This window comes from Pelodiscus sinensis, unplaced genomic scaffold (genome assembly GCF_049634645.1).
Source record: "Pelodiscus sinensis isolate JC-2024 unplaced genomic scaffold, ASM4963464v1 ctg62, whole genome shotgun sequence".
Taxonomy (NCBI): domain Eukaryota; kingdom Metazoa; phylum Chordata; order Testudines; family Trionychidae; genus Pelodiscus; species Pelodiscus sinensis.
This window is the reverse complement of record NW_027465946.1, coordinates 664,505-688,507: the sequence shown is the minus strand read 5'-3', so window position 1 is coordinate 688,507 and position 24,003 is coordinate 664,505. Positions and strand designations below refer to the sequence as shown.

The 24,003-nt window shown below is 51.9% G+C and overlaps 2 protein-coding genes across 6 annotated transcripts in view; one reads left to right on the top strand and one right to left on the bottom strand.

The window, feature by feature from the left end:
- Positions 1–13,091, bottom strand: part of SAMD4B (sterile alpha motif domain containing 4B) — a 36,658-nt gene extending 23,567 nt beyond the window's left edge. Inside the window, exon 1 of one of the 3 annotated variants that reach the window (XM_075917227.1) lies at positions 12,968–13,091. The gene's annotated coding sequence lies outside the window, so the exon portion shown is untranslated. Of the gene's footprint in view, positions 1–5,368; positions 7,368–7,405; positions 7,474–12,967 lie in introns of those variants that run through there. The other 2 variants (XM_075917229.1, XM_075917228.1) reach the window with 2 other exon arrangements.
- Positions 13,054–23,466, top strand: GMFG (glia maturation factor gamma). 3 transcript variants are annotated; one of them, XM_025179981.2, is made up of 7 exons: positions 13,054–13,290; positions 15,823–15,919; positions 16,426–16,475; positions 21,847–21,896; positions 22,443–22,525; positions 22,730–22,803; positions 23,282–23,466. In XM_025179981.2, exons 1-7 carry the CDS (start codon positions 13,069–13,071, stop codon positions 23,351–23,353), a joined length of 648 nt encoding a protein of 215 aa, XP_025035766.2. In that variant the 5' UTR covers positions 13,054–13,068; the 3' UTR covers positions 23,354–23,466. The 3 variants fall into 3 exon arrangements, with proteins under 3 accessions (XP_025035766.2, XP_075773349.1, XP_075773347.1); XM_075917234.1 differs by lacking the exon at positions 13,054–13,290 and adding an exon at positions 14,218–14,349; XM_075917232.1 differs by lacking the exon at positions 13,054–13,290 and adding an exon at positions 14,332–14,385.
- Positions 23,467–24,003: the final 537 nt, after the last annotated feature.

Sequence of the window (24,003 nt, the reverse complement as noted above, 5' to 3'; positions counted from 1 at the left end):
TCAGGCTCTTGCAGTGCCTCCAGGTCATCATTAACACCATTAATCATCATTATAGATGTCGAAGATGTAGAATTGGGCTGAATCTGTACTGATCCTATGACTAGTGCCCTGCAAATCCACGGATATCTGCTTTATATCTGTGGATATCTGCATCCGTGGCTCATTTTTGTAGATACAGATACAGGTTCACTTTTTTAAATCCAGAACTCTGCAGATATCTGTGGATATGTCCAGATCATTTTTGCAGCTGCAGATAACAATTTTGTATCCACACAGGGCTCTAACCGTAACCTATGACACACCCAAAAACTTTTTTTAAAAATAAATTCCTGATTTCAGCTTGCTTATTTGTCTTTGCCTCTTTTGCACAAAAGTAGAGTGCAGAATATGCAACTGCATAACATGCTGGGCAGTACACTAGTCCCAGTTACTAGACTGAAGATACATATTGGGAGGTACCAGAAATACCAGTTAATTGAGCTTTCTGGTTAAGTTAGGGCTGGATAACTGAGCTTTTACTGTAGTGAGGATCAACGCTGCACAAGAAAGGCACATAAGAGGAATAAGAGGGACAGCAGTAAAGGAGCAGAAAAAGAAACTGGATTTCAATGCCTATTCAGCAAACAATTAGAAACCCATTTTCTCTTACCACAAGACTCCTCATTAACTCTCTGGCCATTGGGACAGCCACACAACGTGGATTACTGGTGAAACCCTAAATTCCCTGCCCTTTTTTGCTTCAAGAGGGGATTAACTAATTGCGGAGAAAGAAATCTCCCTTTAGGAAGGGACTGAGGGGGTGCTCTCAAAGGCAGGGAAGAAACATGCTAGCTGCAGTAAAGGGGGGAGGGTCGCAGACATCAGCTCTGCGGCAGCAGTTCTGCAGATATAGCATTTCAGAACTGACAATGCTGAAGGCTGTGTAAGAAAAAGCTGTGGCTAAGTGAAAGGACAACAGGTGTTTCATATTCCAGCCACGTAACTGTCTCAGATTTTTTTTTTAAAAAGTCTTACGGTTGTGAAATTCTCATACAAGACATCTTGAACGCCTGAGCCACTGCGACCTCTGACTTTCCCGCATTGTTTGCACACCTCCATCTTCAGTTCGAAGCCATGGCTTTCTAAAGCTCAACAAAGCATTCAGCCAGCACCTTGCTCTATGTATGAAGGTTTATAGACTGTGTCTGCACCAAGAAAGGCATGTTTGCTGGCTCTGTCTGCAGTGGGATTAGCTCTGCCTCCATGGATTTAAAAAAAAAAAAAAAAAAAAAAAAAAAAAAGGAAAAGCAGAGATGCTTTCCCAGAGCCCAGGGGTAATGGACAGAGACCAGCTGTTAGAGAGACATGCCTGGTTTCCTGGCTGGGCGGCTGAAGTGGTCAGAGCATGCTTCATTTTGGCAAAGCAGTACGTACCACACAAAGAATGCAGCCTTTGGGAGCCATCCAAGGCTATTTGCAGCATCCCCTCTCTTTAATATGGACTACTGTACAATGCTGCCACCTTGAGTGGGCAGTAAGGCCTAGTGCTCAGAGCAAATGATTTGGAATTAGGACTCCCACACCTTAATCCTAGCTCTGCTACTGATCCCTTGTGTTCATTCGCAATTCTATGGTGCTTAGGGATGTCAATGTGTAGTTGACTACACGATTAACCGACAAACCTGGGCTTATCAATTAATCTTGTCAACTACATGCACTCCCCCCGCCCCCGCCCTGCTTGCTGCCTTTGTATCAGAGGCAGGACTGGATTAACATGTTAATTTTTTTTTAACGTGTTAATCGCAGGCGTTAGTGCTGTTTCAGTGCTTCAAAGGGGCAGTGTAAGCGGAGCCCCTTTGAAGCTCTGAAGTGGGGTTGTACAATGCACAGCCAGGGATCAGCTGGAGTCCCCAGCTGATTCCCGGCTCCTAATGCGCTGCCCCTTTAAAGCGCCAAAATGGCACTTCAAAGGGGCAGCACAAACAGAGGTGGGGATCAGCTGGAATGCCAAGCTGATCCCTGGTTCTGCATTGCAAAGCCCCTTTGAAATACTGATCCTACACTCCTAATGCACTGTCCCTTGGAAACACTGCTGTGGCACTTCCAAGGGGCAGCGCTGCATGGAGCCTGGGATCAGCTGGAGACTTGGGTTGCCAGGTGTCCGGTTTTCTACCGGACAGTCCGGTATTTACACCATCTGTCCGGTAGAAAAATTCAGAAAATATCGGACACATGCAATGTCCGGTATTTTCTGAATTTCCGGCTGGGTGTTCGACCAAAGCCTGGCAGGGGCGGGGGAGCGATTGGGAGGATGGGCACGATTGGTGCTGGGAGCCTGTGGTTGCGTGCAAAAGCCAGGTGGGGCGGGGACTGGGACTCCTAGGCCCACCCAGGTTCTGCTCGCAACTAAAGAGAGCGCCTGCCGGGGGCGCAGCCCCTTGGACTCTGGCTGCAGCCAGTGACTGCACACTCCCCCCCCCTCCTCCCGGTCTCCTCCCAGCCAGTGCCGCAGCCCTTGATCCACCCCCAGCTCTGCTTCCCGCCCCCCCACCTCCTGTCCCCCCCTTCCTCCCGGCTGCCCCCCCCCGCCAGCCTCCTTCCCCACTCAAGCGTGTCCAGTTTTTTGGCGGGGTCTACCTGGTAACCCTACTGGGGACTCCAGCTGATCCCGGGCTCCATGAAGCGCTGTCCTGTTGAAACACTGCCATAGCGCTTCAAAGAGCAGGTACACGCAATTAATCGTGATTAAATTTTTTAACCATGCGATTAATCACAGTTAAATTTTGTAATTGATGGACAGCCCTACTGCAAACCCCTTCTGACAAAAAAGTTTCTACAGACCCAGGAAGAGGGACTGAAACCTGCGCCCTGCTGCCCTGGGGACACAAAGTCCAAGGGCTAGAGCCCCAGGCAGGGGCGACACCACCCTTTCACTTCAGCTTTGGCTCTAGTGGGTGGAGTTTGGGTTTCAGCTTTGGCCATATGTTCCAGCAAGTCTAAGCCAGGTCTGGCAGTGACCCCATTAAAATGGGAGCTGTGACACACTGCTTGAAAACTGCTGCCCTAAAGATTGTGAGGCATTCAAATGTGTATACAAGATAGTCGCAGCCTGAGGAAGCTGACCAATAAACAGACGTTGAGATGGCGACCCTATAAAAGTAGCTACAAGCAGGTAAACCCTAACATCACAAGAGTGCAGTCCACTTCTTTAGAGGAGCACACCCTTTTCCTCTGGCGCTCAGCACCTACATACTGTGCCAATCTCTACAGCAAGCTAAAACAAAAGCAAGACGAGATCCACGTGTCTTGGATCTCCACAAAGGAATCTACTGACCCCATTAGTGTAGGACCTGAATGTCTCAATCCAATATATTTGTGTCCTGTGAGAACTCAATTTTATTTTTTCAGGACTTTGACAGATTACAGAGGTTTATTTTTAAGCATGCTCCCCCCATGTTTATCAATTTAAATTTTCACAGCTGTAGGTAATTGGGGAGTCAGACATTTAATTTCAGTACCTGCTGAGATCCAAAAAGCCAAAACTGGTAAAACACAAACTGTCAACACTAGATGTAAAAAACAGCCTCAAATCAACAAATACTACCTGATTCTACTGTTCATTCGTTTGTGACAAGCCTAATTCAAAAAAGTCTTGGTAGCTGAATTTTGATCCTAAGAAAAATGCTCCCTGCCAATTTTGATTGTCAGTGGAAATTTTCTTTCTGTGTTTCAGAATGCAGTGAAATCAATGTTTGCTGACACTTAATGATTAAAATGTAATCCCTCCAAGCCTGCCTATGAGGGAGCAAAGTGCTATCATGCATCACTGGGGGAACTGAGGCACAGAGGGGCTGGGTGACACAAAGTCACACAGGAGTCCATGGTATAAGTAGAACTTGAACTCCCAAGTCCTAGACTAATGTGCTAAATGGAAGCAGCATCTGGACCCTGCTGAATGAAGCATCCTTCATCCCGATGCTTTCTCCTCCGCCCATTTGGTCTGGGTGTGGATTCCTGTCAGGGAAAATGTTGCACCAACAGAGGAGCCCAAGTTACAATGTGTTGCTGGCTGTCCCTGTGCATTGCTGTCCATCTACACTAGCCATGGGGACTCAGTGAAGGGAGAAGCAGCAATTTTTAAATCATGCTGCAGTCAAATCCTTCTGAAAAGGGGCGTGTGAGAGAGAAAAGAGCCAATGGGAAACTGCTATCTGGGTCTCTCTTAACTGGATGCTATCATTAGAGCCAAACTAAGAATGCTCCCAGAGGTAAAGAGACAGGAGCAATCTGCTGGAGCAGCAATGCAGCCCTGTAATTAATTACACCTTAGACGGGAATGCTGGCCACCAGCAGCCTCAGCTACAGAAGGGACTCTGCCTTCCATGCAGCTGAGCAGACTTAAGTGGAGCACATATCACATCCCCACTAGAGGAAGCCAGTGGTTTGAATTTCTACACCCCCAAAGGTGCTTTACCAATAGGCCATCCTGGGAGGTGCCAACCCCCAGTAATTCCAGCTGCATCACAGCTGGTGAAAGGAAACTCAGACTCAATGACCCATCCGCAACAGCCTCTCCCTGCTGAGGCTGCTTCTAAGGGAGCCCCCCTAGGTAGTTCCAGAGGACTCTGGGATTTGGACATGTCCCATTGAGAATTAGGCTGGCAACAGGTTTGGGGCTGCCCTGCCCTAGATCAGAACCAGAGATCTGGAGACCTAAGACTTGCACTCATGTCTCGAGTTATCTAATCACTAAGTCTGACCCTCAAAGAATGACCCCGTGCAAGCTTCCCTGCTGGCAACCATAACGCTTCTTAGTTTCCAGGCTGGCACGGAGAAGAGGGAGAAATGTCATACCAGCTTCTGTTATCCCAAGTCTGAAGGACTTATCTATGAGCTGGCAACTCCTGCCATTGACTGATGTAACCACCATCTGGAAATCCATTCTACATGCCACACTCCACCCCCTGCTTTAAGAAGTGACCATTACACCACCTAACTCTTCAGCTATAGACCACAAAGCATTTTACAAAGCAGTGTACCTCCATTTCCCCCACAAAGTGGGGAAACGGAGGCTCGGCGGGAAGTGACTTTCACAGGTCACCCTGCAGGGGACAGAACCCAGCTCTCAGGTCCCATTAAAGTGTCCTACCCACCAAGTCACAATGCCTCTCTGAAATGAATGTGATGGGTCTCAGAACAGAATTTAACAGGGGGCATGCCACAAATGCCACCACAAGAGACAGCAACCAATGCTTCAGATAGATGAGGTCTGAATGGACCATGGAGGCTTGTTCCCCTAAAGTTGGTCATTCCACAGTAAAGCTAAGACACGAGTGGGAGGGGGGTGGCATATAAGGGGAAGCTCCCGCTAGCTATACCAGGACCATACCTGCTCCAAAGATAAACAGAGGATTCAGTCTCCAAAGGATGTTAGTGGTTTGTAAGTCCAATCCCTCTGCCTATATGGCCTCCATCACCATGGCATCTGAACACCTCACAATGGACTCATCCTCCCTAACCATGTGAGCTAAGGCAGGGCTAGTATGTCCATTTTACAGATGAGGAAAGTCAGGCTAAGGAGGCTAAGTGACTTATTGCCAGGAACAAATTACATGCTTGTCCAATAACCACCAGGCCATCCTCCCTCTTCAACAATGCTAAAATTCACTACAGTCCTCCTGCCCCTCACGAACCAAGGCAAATCCTGGAGATTCAGCTACAGGCATGATTTAGCCCCGATAGGCTACTTGGGCCACAGCATGCTTTTCTACCACTTAATGCTTCAGAAGAGCCTCTGTGTTTGCCTCATTCAGAAAAGACTGAACTCCGAGAAACCAGCCCTCTTATCTTCCTCGGCCTTCTGGCCCATGTCACCCTTCCCTCTCTGCATCCCTCCAAAGGCTCCCCTCCATTCAATCAACTTTAAAACTTGATGTCCTTGCCTTGAAGACCCTACACAACTGCATTCCAGCCTACGCCTCCAACGGGGCATACCAGCGCATACTGCCAAGCTATCTAACTCTATAACAGCATCCAGGGCTAGCTACAGGCTTTCTTGTGCTTTCTTTTGAAGAAGGGGACATCATCCACTCTGCCCACCTCGCACCAGCAGTTTTAATGCCTCGTGTGTCTGCTCTCACCCTGTCCACTGCTGCTTTCCCCATGTTCAACACACCATCTGGACATCTTGCTCCTTCAGGGTAGCTGTGAGCAATGCGATCTATCACCAGCAGGATGGCAGCTAGGGTTCCCAACACTTCCACAAGATCTCTTTGGAGCCAGGAGTATCTTAATTTCAGACAATATGGTGATACTGCTAAACAGAGAGATTTCTTAGCCTAGATATGAGGGAGGTTCTCTCTGTAAGCAAAAGCGGTTTGGCACAAATCAAAAAAAGCATCCTCTCAGAAGGCTTTTCAAGTCCTCAAAGAGAGGGTGAGAATTTTCCCCAGCCCCCAGCATCTTGGCACATCACAGGAGATGATGGAAGAGCTCTCTCCGAATCACACATTAGTTCATCCCTAGGGTTTATTCCTCAGCATTTTGTCCAGACTGATTTCCAGAGGAACAAGCCTTGGGACATCTACCACTCCAAGATGTCTTCTCACTGATTTTGCCCACCTGGCTGTAAAGGGCAGACAAGTTCTCCCACCAACCCCTGTGACAATTGATAGAGAGGATTCTAAGTAGCACAGTGCTAAGAACCATGGGGTACAACAGCCCCACCATCTCCCAAAAGTCCTAGCACCTTGTACAAGCAAGGATAGCGCCAATGTGGACAAAGTGTGGCAGCTTTCAAACTAGGCCAAATCAAGGGGTCGAATTGTGCAGTGAAGACAAATACAAAGAGATCGCCCCTGCCCTGAAGCATTTCCCCTTTGCTGAATTATCAGCCCATGCACACACAGGCCACAATTCTTGTCTCTTGTTAGGTTCCCCCCTACACCCAACCCTTGGTTGCAGCATATTTCATCTTCCTTTCTAAAAGCAATGTCCCTGGTCTCCAAAACACTTTGGAAACCCAACTTTGAAGGGCAGTCCATCTCACTGACAGGGTTGATACGGATGCAGTCCGAGGGCTGGAATGGAATTTGCTCTTCAGAACTTAATCCAGTTGGGTTCGACAAACAGGTCAAATTGGCGCACTTATGAAAACAATGAAACAGCTTCCTCTCTCAATCATTGCTGCTGGTTCTCTCAGAAACTTGGAATAGCTGACGGGGATGGATTATGTGATGATTACTTATTCTGTTCATTCCCTCTGAACAGGGAATGAACAGAATAAGTAATTGGCTACTGGATAGACAGGATACTGGGCTAGATGGACCTTTGTTCTGACCCAGTGTAGCTGTTCTTATGTTCTCTATAGCTGCCCCCGTCGTCATAACAGGGGCTCCTCATGATCATCTATAGGTTTCATTCCTACCTTCCCGGTGTGATATGGGGTAATATAATCCTCATGTTACACCTGGGGAACTGAGACACAAAGATCACACAGGGACTCCGGCTAGGTCCTTCCCTGCAAAAGAGGGGAGTTTTGATGCTGAGAAAGTTAAATTGCATTACTAAGACTTTACACTGAGCTAGCTAAAGAGACAGGTAGATTTTTGCCTCTTACTGGGAGACTGCCTCAGCTGGCCACAGAAGAGTATAGGATAGAGCTCACCTATCCTACAACAAAATTGCCTGTGTCCTGTCTCCACTAGGATTGGCTGTTCAGCCCATGCCTTTCCGGCTATGAAGATAGTCTGTCTGTGACAGAGACAAGAGAGCTGAATTTAGTTCCTGAATCCCATGCCCAGGTTATACCAATGTCCCCAATCATAAACTAACAGAACTGAAAGGGACCTCAAGAGGTCATCAAGTACAATCTCATGACTCACAGCAGGACCAAGAACCATCTAAACCATCCCTGATAGATGTCTGTCTAACCTGCTCTGAAATATTTCTAGTGATGGAGATTCCACAACCTCTCTAGGCAATATATTCCAGTGCTCAACCACCATGACAGTTAGGAAATTTTTCTTAATGTCCAATCTAAAACTCCCTTGCTGCAATTTAAACCCATTGCTCCTTGGACTATTATCGAGATTAAGAGGAATAATTTTTCCTCCCTCCGCCTTGTAACAATTCTTTGTCTTCCCTCATAGGTCTTGTTTTCTAGACCTTTAATAATTTTTGTTGCTCTTCCCTGGACCTTCTCCAATTTGTCCACATCTTTTCTGAAATGTGATGCCCAGAACCGTGTACAGTAGAATGGAAGAATTACTTCTCATGTCTTGCTCACAACACTCTTGTTAATGTATCCCAAAATAACATTTGCTTTTTTTTGAAACAGTGTCACATCGTTTTCTCATATTTAGCCTGTGATCCACTATGACCCCTTGATCACTTTCTGCATTACTCCTCCCTAGATGTGTACCCCAATCTCCCGCAACCACTTCTTTTCAGCTTAGTACTGCCTCCAAGTATTTATGATGTGTGGAGACCTTTGTTATTGTGCAGCTGGAAAAAAACAGACTTGAGTGCTTCTCTTTGTGAAGTATGACTGAACCCACCTGGACAAAGTGTGAGCTATGAAACAGGGTTGGGTGGAAGAGCCAGGAATGGAAGCCAAGAGTATTAACTCCCACCTCCTTGCTATAGCCACTAGACGCTGCTCTTAGAGCCAAGGACAGAAACCAGTGTCTGACTCCCAGGAATGTGCTTTGACAACCACACACTGCGCTGTTAAGAAAGTGATGGAGAACAATAAGAAAGTAGTGACAATGTGCACACATACTGCAGTCAGTTTGTTAATTTCAGTTCAGAGTAAAGACAGAGAAAGCCAGCAAACAAGATCCAGTGTACAAGGCAGAAATTAAAATAGGAAGAGACACAGACTTATGGCACAAGGAAAGCCACAGGGAAAGCCAGTTCGGTTCTCCCTGTGTATTCTGACCTGAAATAGGGCAAACAGAATAAAAAAAAAAAAGAGAGATATTTCTAACCTGAAAAAGGAAAGATTGCTAACGTAGTTTGCAATTAACCTGTGGAACTCACTGCCACATGACAGTAAGCAACTGGATAGGGCACTAAGGTTCCAGAAAGAAAGATATTAGGAAAAAATTGCAGCTGTACTAAGGATGTTAAGTATCGGGTAATTGACTAATCAAATAGTTGATGCATTTTGCATCAATTATTTGATTAGTTGATAGGGCGCCTCCACCTGTAAAGCGTAGCAACAGCCATAGGGTTGCTGTTGCTACACTTCAAAGGTGAATGCTCCGTGTAGAGCCTGGGGTCAGCTGAGGACTCCCCCACTGACCTCAGGTTCCATGTGGCCCTGCTGCTTTGAAACGCTGCAAGAAGCCTAACATCGGGCTCCCTGTGGCGTTTCAAAGCAGCAGCACCGCACGGAGCCCGGGGTCAACTGGGCTCCACACAGCGCTGCCACTTTGAAACGCTGCATGCAGCCTGGGGACACCCCAGCTGGCTCCGAGCTGCACACAGCTTTTCAAAGCAGCAGCGCCACGTGGAGACCAGGGTCTGGCCCCATGCTTCAAGCGGAGCTGCCAGCTTGAAGTACCCTCTATCAGATAGAAGCAGCAAGGGGGAAGGAGTGGGGGGGAAGCGACTAGGCGACTATCCTGTTGGCTACCCAATAAGCAGTCTTTCACATCCCTAAGCTGTACAGGATAAAATCATAAGGACAATCAGCCCTAAAGCATAAGGACATACGATAATCAGCTGGGAATGACTAGGAAGGAAGTGCATGTTCCAGAGTGGGATTGCACAAGAAGGAATGTTGGGAAGGGAGGGTTATACCAGTCTCTGAAACATCTAGAACTGGCTACTGGTACTGGTTAAAGAGAAACCTAGGACCAGAGAGGCAGGATACCAGAGTCAATGGACCATTAGTGGCACTTGCAATGGTTTTGCATAAGGGAGCCAATGCGATGCAAGGATAACCACTGGAAGCATTTCAGGGATAAGAGGGTTTGCGGAGCTAGAGAGCTGGATGAATGCAAGGACCTGTGGGGAATATTTCCATAGAGGGAAAGAGAACAGACCTACGTGGGAGCATCTCAGGGACATACAAGGAAAGAAGGCATCGCAGCCACCCAGCATGACAGGGAAGGGAGACCTTTAGTTAGAGTCTAATGGAGAAAGAGGTCAGTATCTTAAAGATATCAGAGCATGTAGATGACAGGTGTTGTGTCTGGTACATAGAAATGGGGAAGAAATTTGGCTGGAGGATCTCCGTGTGCATTTTGAGAAGTGGAGAAGAGATGGGGTGTCTAGCAAGAGCACTCTGGAATCCACAGGGAAAGTAGTGGTGGGGGGAGCATTAAGAATTATGTCCCTGGCAGGAGGAACAGGGGAAGATGTGCTGATCAGGGCCGGATAAAGGGGGGAGGGGGCACTAGCCAAGCAGCTGCCCTGGGCGCCAACCTATGGGGGGCATCCGATGGCAGCTGTAAGGGGCGCTGCGCCCCCGGCTGCACAGTGCCCCTTAGACCTGCCATCAGGCACCGCGCGCCCAGGGCCAGGGCCCACGCAGCACCCCTTACAGCTGCCATCAGGCGCTGCACGCCCGGGGCCTGTGTGGCACCCCTTACAGCTGCCACCAGGCGCCGCGCGCCCGATGGTAGCTGTAAGGTGCGCAGCGCGCCGGGGCTGCGCATGCACTGTGCGCCCAGGGGCAGAGCCGCGCACGTGTCACACGCCCGCTGCCCGGGATGTAGGAATGGCTCAAGCCGGCCCTGGTGCTGATGGGTTACATCTGGGGAAGGGAAAACACAACGGGGAGGGGAGGGAGAGTCCCTGGTTTAGAGTGAGGCAGATCACTGGAGAGATGTGATACATAGGAGACTGAGATTGGGGAGTGGATCCCCAGCCAGCGGAGGGCGCTATAATGATTCTGCTTTGGAAGGAGGATGCGACCCTTGGCTCGGGGGTAGCTGAACTGAGCACGGCGACACCCGGAGCACGAATGACAGAACACACGGGATCCCCAGCCAGAGGAGGGCGCTATAATGATTCTGCTTTGGAAGGAGGATGCGATCCTTGGTTTGGGGGTAGCTGAACTGAGCACGGCGACACGCAGGGCACGAATGACAGAACACACGGGATCCCCGGCCAGAGGAGGGCGCTATAACGATTCTGCTTTGGAAGGAGGATGCGATCCTTGGTTTGGGGGTAGCTGAACTGAGCACGGCGACACGCAGGGCACGAATGACAGAACACACGGGATCCCCGGCCAGAGGAGGGCGCTATAACGATTCTGCTTTGGAAGGAGGATGCGATCCTTGGCTCGGGGCTAGCTGAACTTAGCACGGCGACACCCGGGGCACGAATGACAGAACACACGGGATCCCCAGCCAGAGGAGGGCGCTATAACGATTCTGCTTTGGAAGGAGGATGCGATCCTTGGCTCGGGGCTAGCTGAACTGAGCACGGCGACACCCGGAGCACGAATGACAGAACACACGGGATCCCCAGCCAGAGGAGGGCGCTATAACGATTCTGCTTTGGAAGGAGGATGCGATCCTTGGTTTGGGGGTAGCTGAACTGAGCACGGCGACACCCGGGGCACGAATGACAGAACACACGGGATCCCCAGCCAGAGGAGGGCGCTATAACGATTCTGCTTTGGAAGGAGGATGCGATCCTTGGTTTGGGGGTAACTGAACTGAGCACGGCGACACCCGGGGCACGAATGACAGAACACACGGGATCCCCAGCCAGAGGAGGGCGCTATAATGATTCTGCTTTGGAAGGAGGATGCGATCCTTGGTTTGGGGGTAGCTGAACTGAGCACGGCGACACGCAGGGCACGAATGACAGAACACACGGGATCCCCAGCCAGAGGAGGGCGCTATAACGATTCTGCTTTGGAAGGAGGATGCGATCCTTGGCTCGGGGGTAGCTGAACTGAGCACGGCGACACCCGGGGCACGAATGACAGAACACACGGGATCCCCGGCCAGAGGAGGGCGCTATAACGATTCTGCTTTGGAAGGAGGATGCGATCCTTGGCTCGGGGCTAGCTGAACTGAGCACGGCGACACCCGGGGCACGAATGACAGAACACACGGGATCCCCAGCCAGAGGAGGGCGCTATAACGATTCTGCTTTGGAAGGAGGATGCGATCCTTGGCTCGGGGCTAGCTGAACTGAGCACGGCGACACCCGGGGCACGAATGACAGAACACACGGGATCCCCAGCCAGAGGAGGGCGCTATAACGATTCTGCTTTGGAAGGAGGATGCGATCCTTGGTTTGGGGGTAGCTGAACTGACCACGGCGACACCCGGGGCACGAATGACAGAACACACGGGATCCCCAGCCAGAGGAGGGCGCTATAACGATTCTGCTTTGGAAGGAGGATGCGATCCTTGGTTTGGGGGTAGCTGAACTGAGCACGGCGACACCCGGGGCACGAATGACAGAACACACGGGATCCCCAGCCAGAGGAGGGCGCTATAACGATTCTGCTTTGGAAGGAGGATGCGATCCTTGGTTTGGGGGTAACTGAACTGAGCACGGCGACACGCAGGGCACGAATGACAGAACACACGGGATCCCCAGCCAGAGGAGGGCGCTATAACGATTCTGCTTTGGAAGGAGGATGCGATCCTTGGTTTGGGGGTAGCTGAACTGAGCACGGCGACACCCGGGGCACGAATGACAGAACACACGGGATCCCCGTTCGCGGGCGTATTAGAGAGCGCAGGGGTCAGTGATGGAGGGAAAGGGGCTCTCGGGGCGGGAGGACCCCAGGCTGGGCGAGGGGGAGGGGCCGGGATCGGGGCGGGGTGTAGCACGCCGGAGATGCCAGCGTCGGGGGACCCCTGGCTGGGGCAGAAGTGGGAGGGGCCCTGGGTCGGGGTGGGGGAGGGGCGGAGGCAGCACGCGGGAGCTGCCAGGATCGGGGCGGGAGACCCAGGTTGGGGGAGGGGCCCGCGTCGGGCGGGGGAAGGGCGGTGACGCGGCCCGCACTTACCGCCGCTGCGGCCCGTCCGGCCCCGGCCCCCGGCCCCGCCAGCCTCACACCGAGGCGCCCGTACCGTAGCCACCGCGCAACGTCAGCGCGCACGGCACGCAATGCGTCAGCCCGTAGCCGTCCCCCATTGGCTGCAGACGGGCGACTGGCAGCGTCCTGCACCAACCACAAGCTCGCGCCTGCCCTCGGTGGGCGTGGTTTCACGCGCGCGCGCCTGCACACATGCGCAACCCACCTCCTCCCACCCAACCTTGGACTCAGGCGGAACTCTGGAGCTTCTGATTGGCTTGTGGTCCTGTCACTCCGGGGCGCCTTGTCCAACGGTATGGCAGTAACACGTTGATGTGATAAGCTGGGCTGTGGCGTTTGAGCGTCGCTTGGCCGGGACGAGGACCCGCCCATTTCTCACCCTCCTATCTCCTCCCCTTACTCCTCCCACTTCTCCCCTCCCCCATCCGCTCTATTCTCTCCTCGCCTCCCCCCTTCTCCGCCCGCCACTTCTCCTTTCTCCTCCCTTCCCTTAGTTCTCTCCCCTCCCGCACAGCCGGGCCTGGGCAGTGCCAGGCGTTGTGGGACCCTGGGCTTGGTCAGGGCCTTTGTATGCAGCCTTGAGCAATCCCCTTGATGGGGTGAGGGGCAGTCAGTTGATTTAGCACACTGCCCTAGTGTAAAGGTGCACACAAGGTGCAGTGTGTGGCGGAAGCCATGCAACCTGAGTGCCTCTCTGGTGTGAGTGAAACAAAAGACAGGACTATGCAGCACTTTACAGACTAACAAGATGGTTTATTGGGTGATGAGCTTTCGTGGGCCAGACCCACTTCCTCAGATCAAATAGTGGAAGAAAATCGGCACAACCATAGGTACCAAAGTGATACAATAAAAAAGTGAACGCATGTGAAATTAACAAATCAAATTTAAGAACAGAGTGGGGGTGAGGGGGGAGGTAAGTTTCTGTGAGGTAGTGACATAGGGGTGATAATAGGGGAAGTTTCTGTGACTGATGTGAAGCTGGCTGGGGGCAGGGCGGAGGTGGCAGTTGGTTCAGCTTATCCAAAACAGGATGTGGTGGCACAAGGAGATCCATGAGCGCCCTGGGACAGTAATGGGCCACCTCTCCCCTTTTGATTTCCACTCACCCTTTGTGCTGTCCTGTCCTCCACACACAATGTTCCATTCCCCCTTCCACCCATGGAAAGCAAATCTCTTCCTCTTTCCACACCTGCCCTTCCCCGCCCCATCCTCCCACACTTCCCCCCGCAGATCGACCGGAGGCACTGAGCTCTGAGCATCCTGTCACAGGATCAGTGCTGGCCCAGCCCACAGTGAGGAGAGCCGAGAGTCAGGCCGCCCGGAGCTGGGAGCACAGAGACCGCAGCAGAATGGTCAGGCTGAGCATTGCTTCCTGGCAAGGGGGTCAGGTGGGGTTTTGGGGGGCTGCATTGGAGGGGGGTTGCGGAGCAGGAAATGCGTCCTCTTCCTCAGTTCCCCTGCAAAGCTGGGATCCAGAATTTGGGGTGTGTTCAAATTGAGTCTGCCTCTCCAAGGCCTAGCCCAGCTGGAGGACATGTGCCCATGAGATGATAGCTCTGGGCCCCCCACCCAGGGTTTTTGAGAGGCGTTTGCAAGCTCCGAGGTTTCAGCAGCATTGAGTGATACCAGCAGTATGGTGGGAGGGGTGAAAAGGTGGCTACTACTTAGAAAGTCGGGTAGCAGTCATAGATCCTGCCCATGGGTCGGGGAGTTACCCATCTGGTCCCTCTGGCATAGGAGGGGGAGCTAGCAATTAGATTTGGAGCTCAGTATTTTACCACTGTTTGCCTGGCTGTGGGAGCTGCCCCACAATCCTGGCATCAAAGGCGGTCTGGAACAGTGGCTGGGCACAGGAGAGGGTCTTCATTGTTCATCTGTCAACCCATGTGTATGTAAGCTGTATATATTATAGTGAGTTGTGTGTGATAATAAGTGTGTGTATAACAGTGGTTGTGTGTATGATAAGAGGTGTGAGTCTGTGTGTGTGACAATAGGTGTATGAGACAATGGCTGTGTGTGACAATAAATGTGTGACAACAGGGATGTGAGTGTATGACAATGACTGTGTGTGTGATAATAAATGAGTGTAACAGTGGCTTTGTGTGTGATAAGTGTGAGTTTCTGTGTGTGTAACAATGATGTGATAAGTGTGTCTGATAATGGCTGTGTGGGACAATAAGTGTGTGACAATGGCTGTGTAGGAATGGGTGTGCCCGCAAAATGACATATGTGAAACTGCGCGTGTATGTGTGTGGGAGAAGTGTGTGTGCGTGCACTTCTCAGCTGGTGTCTCTCTCTCCATGCACAACCTGAAACTTTTTGGGCCCACAATCATGATGACCATCCCAGGTCTTCCCCACCACAAGGGGGCCGTGACCTACATGCACCAGTGCTCTGCCTTCCCCATCCCTCGGCCTAGGCCATCCCCTGCAACTGTGGGCAGGGCCAGAGTGGTCTATGCTTCACAATGGGCAGGAGGCCATTACTTGGAAACAACCCCGATACACCAGTCCTGGCCTGTTCCAGCAGGGGGTGCTGTAAGGACCAGGGCAAGCACACTGGCTATGGGGGGAGCTCCCAGTTTCTGCCAGCAGGGGGCACTGAGGAATGCAGGGCAGGAATGCTGGCTGGGGGCGGGCCCCCAGCCTCTGCCATCAGGGGGCACTGTGGGGGTGCAGAGCAGGAATCCTGGCTTTGGGAGCAGCGCCTCTCCTCTTCCCTCAAGGTTGGGGTTGGGAGTCTGGCCGGGTGTAAAGGCCCTTGGCTATAGCAGCGAGCCAGGGGGGAGGCTGCCCCAACCCCTCTCACAGCTGGTCTCTCTCTAGTCGGATTCCCTGGTTGTATGCGATGTGGACCCCATGCTGACGGAGATGCTGAGGAAATTCCGCTTCCGGAAGGAAACCAATAATGCGGCCATCCTCAGTGAGTGTCCCCCGATTGTGTCCTTGTGGGAATGATCCCCAGCCCTTCTCTGTCTGCTTGTCCCACCTTGCTGGATCTGCACCCCAGACAGCACAGAGCATTGTGAGAAGCAGGGCAGAGGCACTAGTTGTGGGGGGACTTTCAGCAACTCCAAGCATGGCCTGTCCCAGCTCAGGGCACTGTGGAGTATGTGCACTGACTGTGGGAGGGAATTCTCAGCTACCCCAGTCCCAGCAGGTAGATATGGGGAACAGGGCAGGAGCTGGTTGGGAGGGAGTTCCCAGCTACTCCAATCTCAGCCTGTCCCAGCAGGGAGCGCTATGGGGTAGGTGTGCTGTCTGTGGAGGAAATTGCTGGCTACTCCAGTCCCAGAAAGGGGTACTTGCGGGGTACTGGGTCAGCACACTGGCTGGGGGTTGTTCAGCGTTCCCAGGGGAAGGAAGCACAGCTTAGGCACCTGCTGGCCCATTTGAAGATGGTGACCGGAGCTCTCTCTCTCCCCGCAGTGAAGATTGACAAAGAGCGGCAGCTGGTGGTGCTGGAGGAGGAACTCCAGGTAGGGGACCTTTCTGTCTTTTCAGCCAGCCACCTTCGAAAAGCCCAGCCCAGTTCTGTTAAAGGCCCCACTGTCAGCAGGCCTGCGCCTAGCTCCTCCCATGAGCCACTGTTCTGCAGGGCCCCCTTGGTGCCAATGGGTCTACAACTAAGGTTCTCCTGCTTCTGAAGCCCCCTGCCACTGGGCTAGAGAAGTGACCCCTGAGCACTGTGGGAGGTATGAGGTGCGGGGGTGGCAGCCTGATTGTCTGCACTTGAAAGCAGTGTTCTCAAGCTCTGGCACACACACAGAGCAGGTGTCAATTGCTCCAGCAGAGGGCAGCACACACACAGAGTAGGACTCATTCCCTCCAGCAGGGGCAGCATGCAGAGCAGGGCTCATCCTCTCCAGCAGGAGGAAGCGCGCGCGCGCGCACTCACACTCACACTCACACTCTCTCTCCTTCCCTCCCTCCAGGACTATGTAGCACACACAGATTCTCATCCCTCCAACAGGAATACACAAGGAAGCAGGAGCCAATTGCTTCAGCAGGGGACAACAGGCACACAGATCAAGGCTCATTCCCTCCAGAAGAGAGACAGATGCAGACACACATGCACACAAGACCTAGACTCCCAGTTGCTCCAGCAGTGTGTAGAACACATGGGCGTGCGCGCACACACACAGACACAGAGCAGATGCCCAGTGTTCCAGCAGGGAGCAGCATGCACATGCAAATGCACACACTTGCACATCCATACAGAACAAGTGTCCAATGCTCCAGCAGGAGGCAGCAGGCACATGCACGCTTGTGCACATACACACTCTCTCCCTCTCTCTCTCTGCCACTCAGCATGTAGGGATTGAGTTCCTGGCCTTTCATGGGGGAGGCATGCAGACCTGACACAAGCTCCGCTTTCTCAAACAGTTGTTTGCCTTCTGAATTCCACCGCCTGCCTGAAAGTTACAGCAGCGCATTGAGAACCAACGTGGGCAGGAGGAAAATAAATTGAATTTACCATCAAATGAAGTAGCCCCAGGGAGGTGCTCCTGCTTGCATCAGTTGTTTTCATACTTAATGCAATCCAAGCCTGCGGTTCTTACAGTCAGAATGAAGTTGCCACACAGTTTCCGGTTCGTTGCACTGGAATAAGGGTTCACTGCAGTGCTGAGGCTAGACCTACCATGCGGTACGTCTACACATACCAGAAGTATCCCAAAATAGCCACCCCACATCTTTTAAAAGTGCCCGTTATTTCAAAATATTTTTCAAAATAACGGGCGTGCTATTTTGGCGTCCCTATAACCCTCATTCCACAAGGGTTATGGGATGTGTCAAAATAGCGCACTACAGGCAGTCCCCGGGTGACGTACAAAATAGGGACTGTAGGTTTGTTCTTAAGTTGAATCTGTATGTAAGTCGGAACTGGCTCCAGATTCAGCCGCTGCTGAAACTGACCAGCGGCTGACTACAGGAAGCCGGCTTCCTGGAATCAGCCTCTGATCAGTTTCAACAGGCTGAATCTGGATGCCAGTTCCGACTTACATACAGATTCAACTTAAGAACCCAGGCGTCCCCAAGTCAGCTGCTGCTGAAACTGATCAGCGGCTGATTCCAGGAAGCCCGGGGCAGAGCAACTCTGCCTCGGGCTTCCTGTAGTCAGCACTGGTCAGTTTCAGCAGCGGCTGACTTGGGGACGCCTGAGGCAGAGCAGCTGGGGTGCTGCTGGGTTGCTCCAGTAGCGCCGCTCCTCGCTCCTCGGCACTACTGGACCAACCCAGCAGCACCCCAGCTGCTCTGCCCCGGGCGTCCTGATTCAGCCGCTGCTGAAACTGACCAGCAGCGGCTGAATCAGGACGCCTGGGGCAGAGCAGCTGGGGTGCTGCCGGGTTGGTCCAGTAGCGCCCAGAGCGGCGCTGCGGGACCAACCGGCAGCGCCCCAGCTGCTCTACCACAGGCGTCCGGAGAAAAGCCTGGTCTGTTGCTGCCCCCCCCCCGAGCAGAACAGGGAGACACGGGCGGCGGACCAAGACGCACCGCGGTCCCGCTACCCGGGTCCTCCGCGGCTTTGCTCCCCATCTCCCTGGTCTGCTGGTCTTCAGCAGACCGGGGAGACAGGGAGCAAAGCCGCGGAGCACGCGGGCAGCGGACAGCCCAGACGCGCCGTGGCTGTCCTACTGCCGGCATCCTCAGAGGCTTTGCTCCCTGTCTCCTTGGTCTGCTGGTCTCCAGCAGATCGGGGAGACGGGGAGCAAACCCCGTTCGTAACTGCAGATCCGACGTAAGTTGGATCCGCGTAACTCGGGGACTGCCTGTATTTTGAAATTTGGTGCTGTGTAGACATGCCATATTTCAAAATAAGCTTTTTTGAAATACAATAGAAATAAGATACGTAATTTGCGTGGCGCAAATTGCATATTTTATTCTGAGTTTAGGGTGCTATATAGATGTACCCATGGCGAATATGAGGCCTCAATTAGTTACTGCCTGAGAACTGGGACTGACCCAGAACCAGCTGAATGGGCCCCATTGAGCTAGGTGCCATATGTAAGAAATGCATAGTAAGTTCAGTCCCCAAAGTGCTCGCAGTCCCTGATGAGAGGAGAATGAGGGCCACTTTACATGAGTGGAGACAATAGCTTTAGCCCCACAGAAGAGGAAACTGAGGCACAGAATGGGGCCATCATTCACCCAAGGCAAGAAACAGAAGCAGAGTGATGATGTCCTGGCACTCTGGCCATTAGGTATCACTGCCTCTTGCTAACAGTTTCTCCCATTGGTTTCAAATCAGGTTCTCCGTATAACTTATATTTCTCCCTTCTGGGGTCTCTGTAGAAGACAGCAACTTACTACTGGTGCCAGTTAGTGGAGTAACTTCATTATTCAGAGATTCTAAGGCCAGAAGTAATCTTCGTTACCAATTAGTCTGACCCACCTGTACAGTAGGAATGTTAAATATCGGTTAATTGAATAGTCGATTAACCTCATGAATTAGTTGACTATTCTATTGTCATCGGGCAGCCCCTGTCCAGGGGAGAGGTCTGAGCTCCCAGAACCAGCATGAGCTGGAACTGAGCTGGACTGCCTGCCCGCCTGGCTCCTAATACACTTTAAGTGCAGAGCCACAGTGAGGTTAGGTCCATGACCCAGTGCAAGCCAGGTCTGAGCTGGGCTACTGGCCAGCCTGCTAAAAAATTTACTGGCAATGGGGGGAGGGGGAGATGTGTGTAATTTATAGCATTAACATAAGCTTTTGCTTAGCAGTTAATCGACTGTACTATTACATCCCTACTGTACAGCACAGGTCAAAGACCTACCCCCAAATAATTCCTGGAGCAGAGTTTTAAAGAAAATGTCTCATCTTAAAAAATTGATTAAAAAAAATTTCAGTGATAGAGAATCCACCATGACCTTTAGTGAGGCATTCCCCTACCCTGTTAAAATATTACCCCTTATTTCCATGCTGGGTCGGACCACAGTTCCATCCAGCCCAGTATCCTGTCTGCCAACTGTGACCAATACCAGATGCCCCAGAGGGAGTGAACACAACATGTAATCATCAGATGATCTCTCCCCTGTCATCCATTTCTAGACAAACAGAGGGTAAAGACACCATTCCTACCCATCCTGGCTAATAGCCATTGATGGACTTAACTTATCTAGCTCTTTTTTGAACCTTGTTCAAAAGTCCTAGTCTTCACAGCATCCTCTAGCAAGGAGTTCCACAGGTTGACTGTGCACTGCGTGAAGAAAAATTTCCATTTGTTTGTTTTAAACCTGCTACCTATTAATTTCATTTGGTGACCCCTATTTCTTATGTTATGGGAACAAGTAAATAACTTTTCCTTGTTCACTTTTTCCACACCAGTCATGATTTTATAAATTTCTATCATATCCCCACCGTAGTCTCCTCTTTTCTAAGATGAAAAGTCCAAGTTTTTTTAACCTCTCTTCATATGGGACCTGTTTCAAACCCCTAATAATTTTTGTGAAGCTTCATCTTCTAGCCATTGGGTCATATTAGATCTTACTCTGCTAGTTTGAAGAGCCCATTATTAGCCTTCACCTTTTTGTTAAGCTGCACAGAGAGAGCTCCTTGCCTCTGTCGCTACAGGCAGGTTTTTTAACCCTTTGGTTATTCTTCTGGCTCTTCTCTGACCTCTCTCCAATTTATCAATCTCCTCCTTGAATTGTGAATCTCAGACCTGGACCAGAATCCCAGCAGGGCCAAACCAGAGGGAACAGAACCTTTGTGCTGCTACCCGACACTCCCCTGTTTATATATCCCAGGTTGGCATTAGCTCTTTTGTCTCCCACATCACACTGGGAGCTCTTGTTCTGCTGATTCTCCAGCATGGCCCCTGGCTCTTTTCCAGAGTATGGCATCCCAGAAGAGAGCACCCCAGCCTATCTGTCTAGCTCAAGTGGTACAGAGCAGTGTTGGAATCCAAGGTTCAGGAAAGCCCCATTAGGGAACTAGACTCTCCGCATGAGGTTAACAGACCCTAATAAAACCAGAGGATTTCTCCCCTGATTGAAAAGCTTAAAATGGGACCAGACTCACCCAGGGCAATCTGCACACCCCATATTTCAAACAGGGCTGCTGGCAGGACTGGACCCATTCATGTCCCCACCTCCGGCTGTTTGGTCCAGATCCACAAAGGTGCTCCTAACTTCCACAGAGACCAAGGGGAGCTAGGTGCCCAAAGAACTTTGTTCCTGAAGGGAACATGGCTCCATTTTCCTCATAATTGGAGCACCACCCCGTGCCCCTCGGCTGGGCTCAGAGAAGATTTGCATTCAAGCTAATTCCAGGGCACATGGTGATCCTAGGGCTGACTCGAGGGCCAGATGCAGACTCAGATTCCTTTCAGTGCCAATGATTTCAGACAGGAGCTCAGCAGGATCCTGTTAATTCAAGATTGTGGGGTGTCTTTGGGGGAGCCACAGCAGAGTTGGTCTCCAGGTGGCAAAATGTCACAGTAAAGCAGTGCCTCTGCCCGCCAGCATTGCCTCTGGGTTGGTGTCCTGGCAGCTGCCAGAATCTCTCAGCCCCTCAGCTCCTGCTTTTCTGTATGAAGAGTGGCCCTTTCTGCTCTAATCCACTGGGCCAGGGACAGAACCCAGAACGGGTGACTCCTTGCCCTCCCTGCTTTAACCACTAGTCCTCACTCCCTGAATCCTGTTCTAACCACTTTGCCAGGTAGAGCAGGGAGACAGAAGTCTTGGGTTCCACACTGGGCTCTGCCACTCACTTGCTGGGTGACCTAAGTCAAGTCCTTGCCCTGGTCGGTGCCTCAGTTTCCCTAGCTGTACAATGGTGGCTGGTGGGGATGCTCCTTGTCCCCTTCCCCACCCCAGCTGATGCAGGCTTTGGTGTCTCCCCCACAGGACGTCTCTCCAGAGGAGCTGAGGAGCGAGTTGCCAGAACGCCAGCCCCGATATCCTTCTGCTGTGGGGTGGGGGAGGGGCCATCTGAGCCACCTGGCAATGCGTGGGCATCACTGGAGGCAACCCCCTGCCTGGGGGTTATGTGGGTGGGTGGGTCCTCTGGAGCCATCCAGGGCTCCCTCACCCCCAGAAGAGAAGGGGTGCCTGGGTTGTGGGCAGCTCATACAGCTCTTCCCCTTGCCCCATCCACACTATCTCTCTGAGCATGTCAGTGTCTTGTGATGGCCCATGGGAGACTGCCCCCTTCTGGGAGAACAGGGAAATGGTTCTTCATCCCTGCTGACCTGGGCTGGGCATGGAGATGAGGTGGATGTTCTCCCTGAAGAGCCCTCTCATGCCCCCCCATGTGACCCTAGCTGGAGAGCCCAGGATCCATTGCCCATCTCCATCCTGAGCTCTGGGCTTGCTTGATGGGAGCCATTGGTGTGCCAGGAGATTTTCAGTGTCCTAGGTTGGACAGCCCCAGCCCATTTCCCCTCTGTCCCTCTCCTGACCCAGCTCCACAGAGATGCAGCTGCCTCCTTGACTGGGGTTACCTTTGTGGTGTACAGTTACAAATATGTCCATGATGACGGGCGCATCTCATACCCTCTCTGCTTCATCTTCTCCAGTCCAGCTGGTGAGAACCAGGGGGAGCAGGGACTAGTGTGGGGGGGGAGGTGTGGGAGTCAAGACTCCTGGGTTCATGTCCCTGGCTGGGATGGGGGAAGAGGGAGCCAGGATTCCTGGGTTCTTTCCATGGCTTACAGGGAGTGGGGTCTACTGGTTAGAGCTGGGCACCAGGACTCATCATGGGTTCTCTCTGTCTCTCCCCATGGGGCAGGATGCAAGCCAGAGCAGCAGATGATGTATGCAGGGAGCAAGAATAGGCTGGTGCAGGCAGCTGAGCTCACTAAGGTACCAGGGCAGTGCCATACCCTTGACTTCTCCCCATGGACAGTACTGCCACCCCTGGGACACCTGCTCTTTACAGGCCCCTTCCCCATGCTGCCAGCTGCATACCCATGCCAGGAAGAGTGTCACCACTACTTCTCCCTCTGTGTTCCATGTTGGAAGGGGCTGTCACTGTCCCTTCCCATACACCCTGTTTTGCCTCATCCCAGGGCTGGAGGGCCACCCTCAGGCATGGAGTCTTATCACTGCCTTCCATCTTCACCCATACCTGGAATCTAGCCAGGACCGTTCCTGGATTGCTCCAGAGCTGGGATGCCTCAGCCCCTATAGATGAGATCAAGCTGGGACCCGCCCCAGCACTCCTCCAAAGCTCGGATTTACTGGGCTCCCCATTCAGCATCTATGCCTTTGAATCGAGGTTCCCTTTTGGAGGAACACCTGTTAAAACCCAACCCAATTCCATCCACCTCTTCTCCCCCAGGTGTTTGAGATCCGGACCACAGAGGACCTGACTGAGGAGTGGCTGCGGGAACGGCTGGCCTTCTTCCGCTAGGGCTCGAAAGGCGCCCCCAGGCTTGCTCTGAAATCCCCTTGATTCCACCAGGCCTGAGACATACACACCCCAAGCTACTGGCAGGGAAGCAAATAAACCACTTGGGAACCAGCCTGGGTGTCTGGTTTGTGTCTGGGGGTCTGTCCCTGCTGGGGAGGCAGAGGAGATAACACACACAAACACCTAGCTGATAGGTCACAAAATGTACCTGTAAACGGAAAACTGTCACTGATGGGGAAAAAATAGTAAAAATGCCTCTGATGAAGTTTGCAGATGACAACGATCGGGAAGGGGTAATCATTGAAGGTGATTCAGTGGACTCGGGATTGCCTGATAAACTGGACACAAGCACACAGTAAGGCTATGTCTACACTCACAGCTTCTTGCGGCAGAAATATGCAAATGAAGTTAAGCGTGGACTATTGCCGAGCCTCATATGCATACCTAATGAGCCGCCATTTTTGCAGAAGAGGCTCTGCGCCAGAAGGAGCAGTCTACACTGCCTCTTCTTGCACAAGAAAACCCCTCTTTCGCAATGCCGTTATGCCAATTATTTTCATATAGCCATTGGCTACATCTACATTGGCAAGAGTTTTTGTGTTAAAGTATTTGCGCAAGAGAGCGTCTACACTGGCATGTGCTTTTGCGCA

Excerpts from the sequence above, each read along its gene's own strand:
- GMFG (XM_025179981.2), top strand. The coding sequence starts at position 13,069 with ATGCGTCAGCCCGTAGCCGTCCCCCATTGGCTGCAGACGGGCGACTGG. Across the intron at positions 21,897-22,442 it reads TTGCCAGAACGCCAGCCCCG|CTTTGTGGTGTACAGTTACA; the intron begins ATATCCTTCTGC and ends GACTGGGGTTAC. Across the intron at positions 22,804-23,281 it reads AGGCAGCTGAGCTCACTAAG|GTGTTTGAGATCCGGACCAC; the intron begins GTACCAGGGCAG and ends CTTCTCCCCCAG.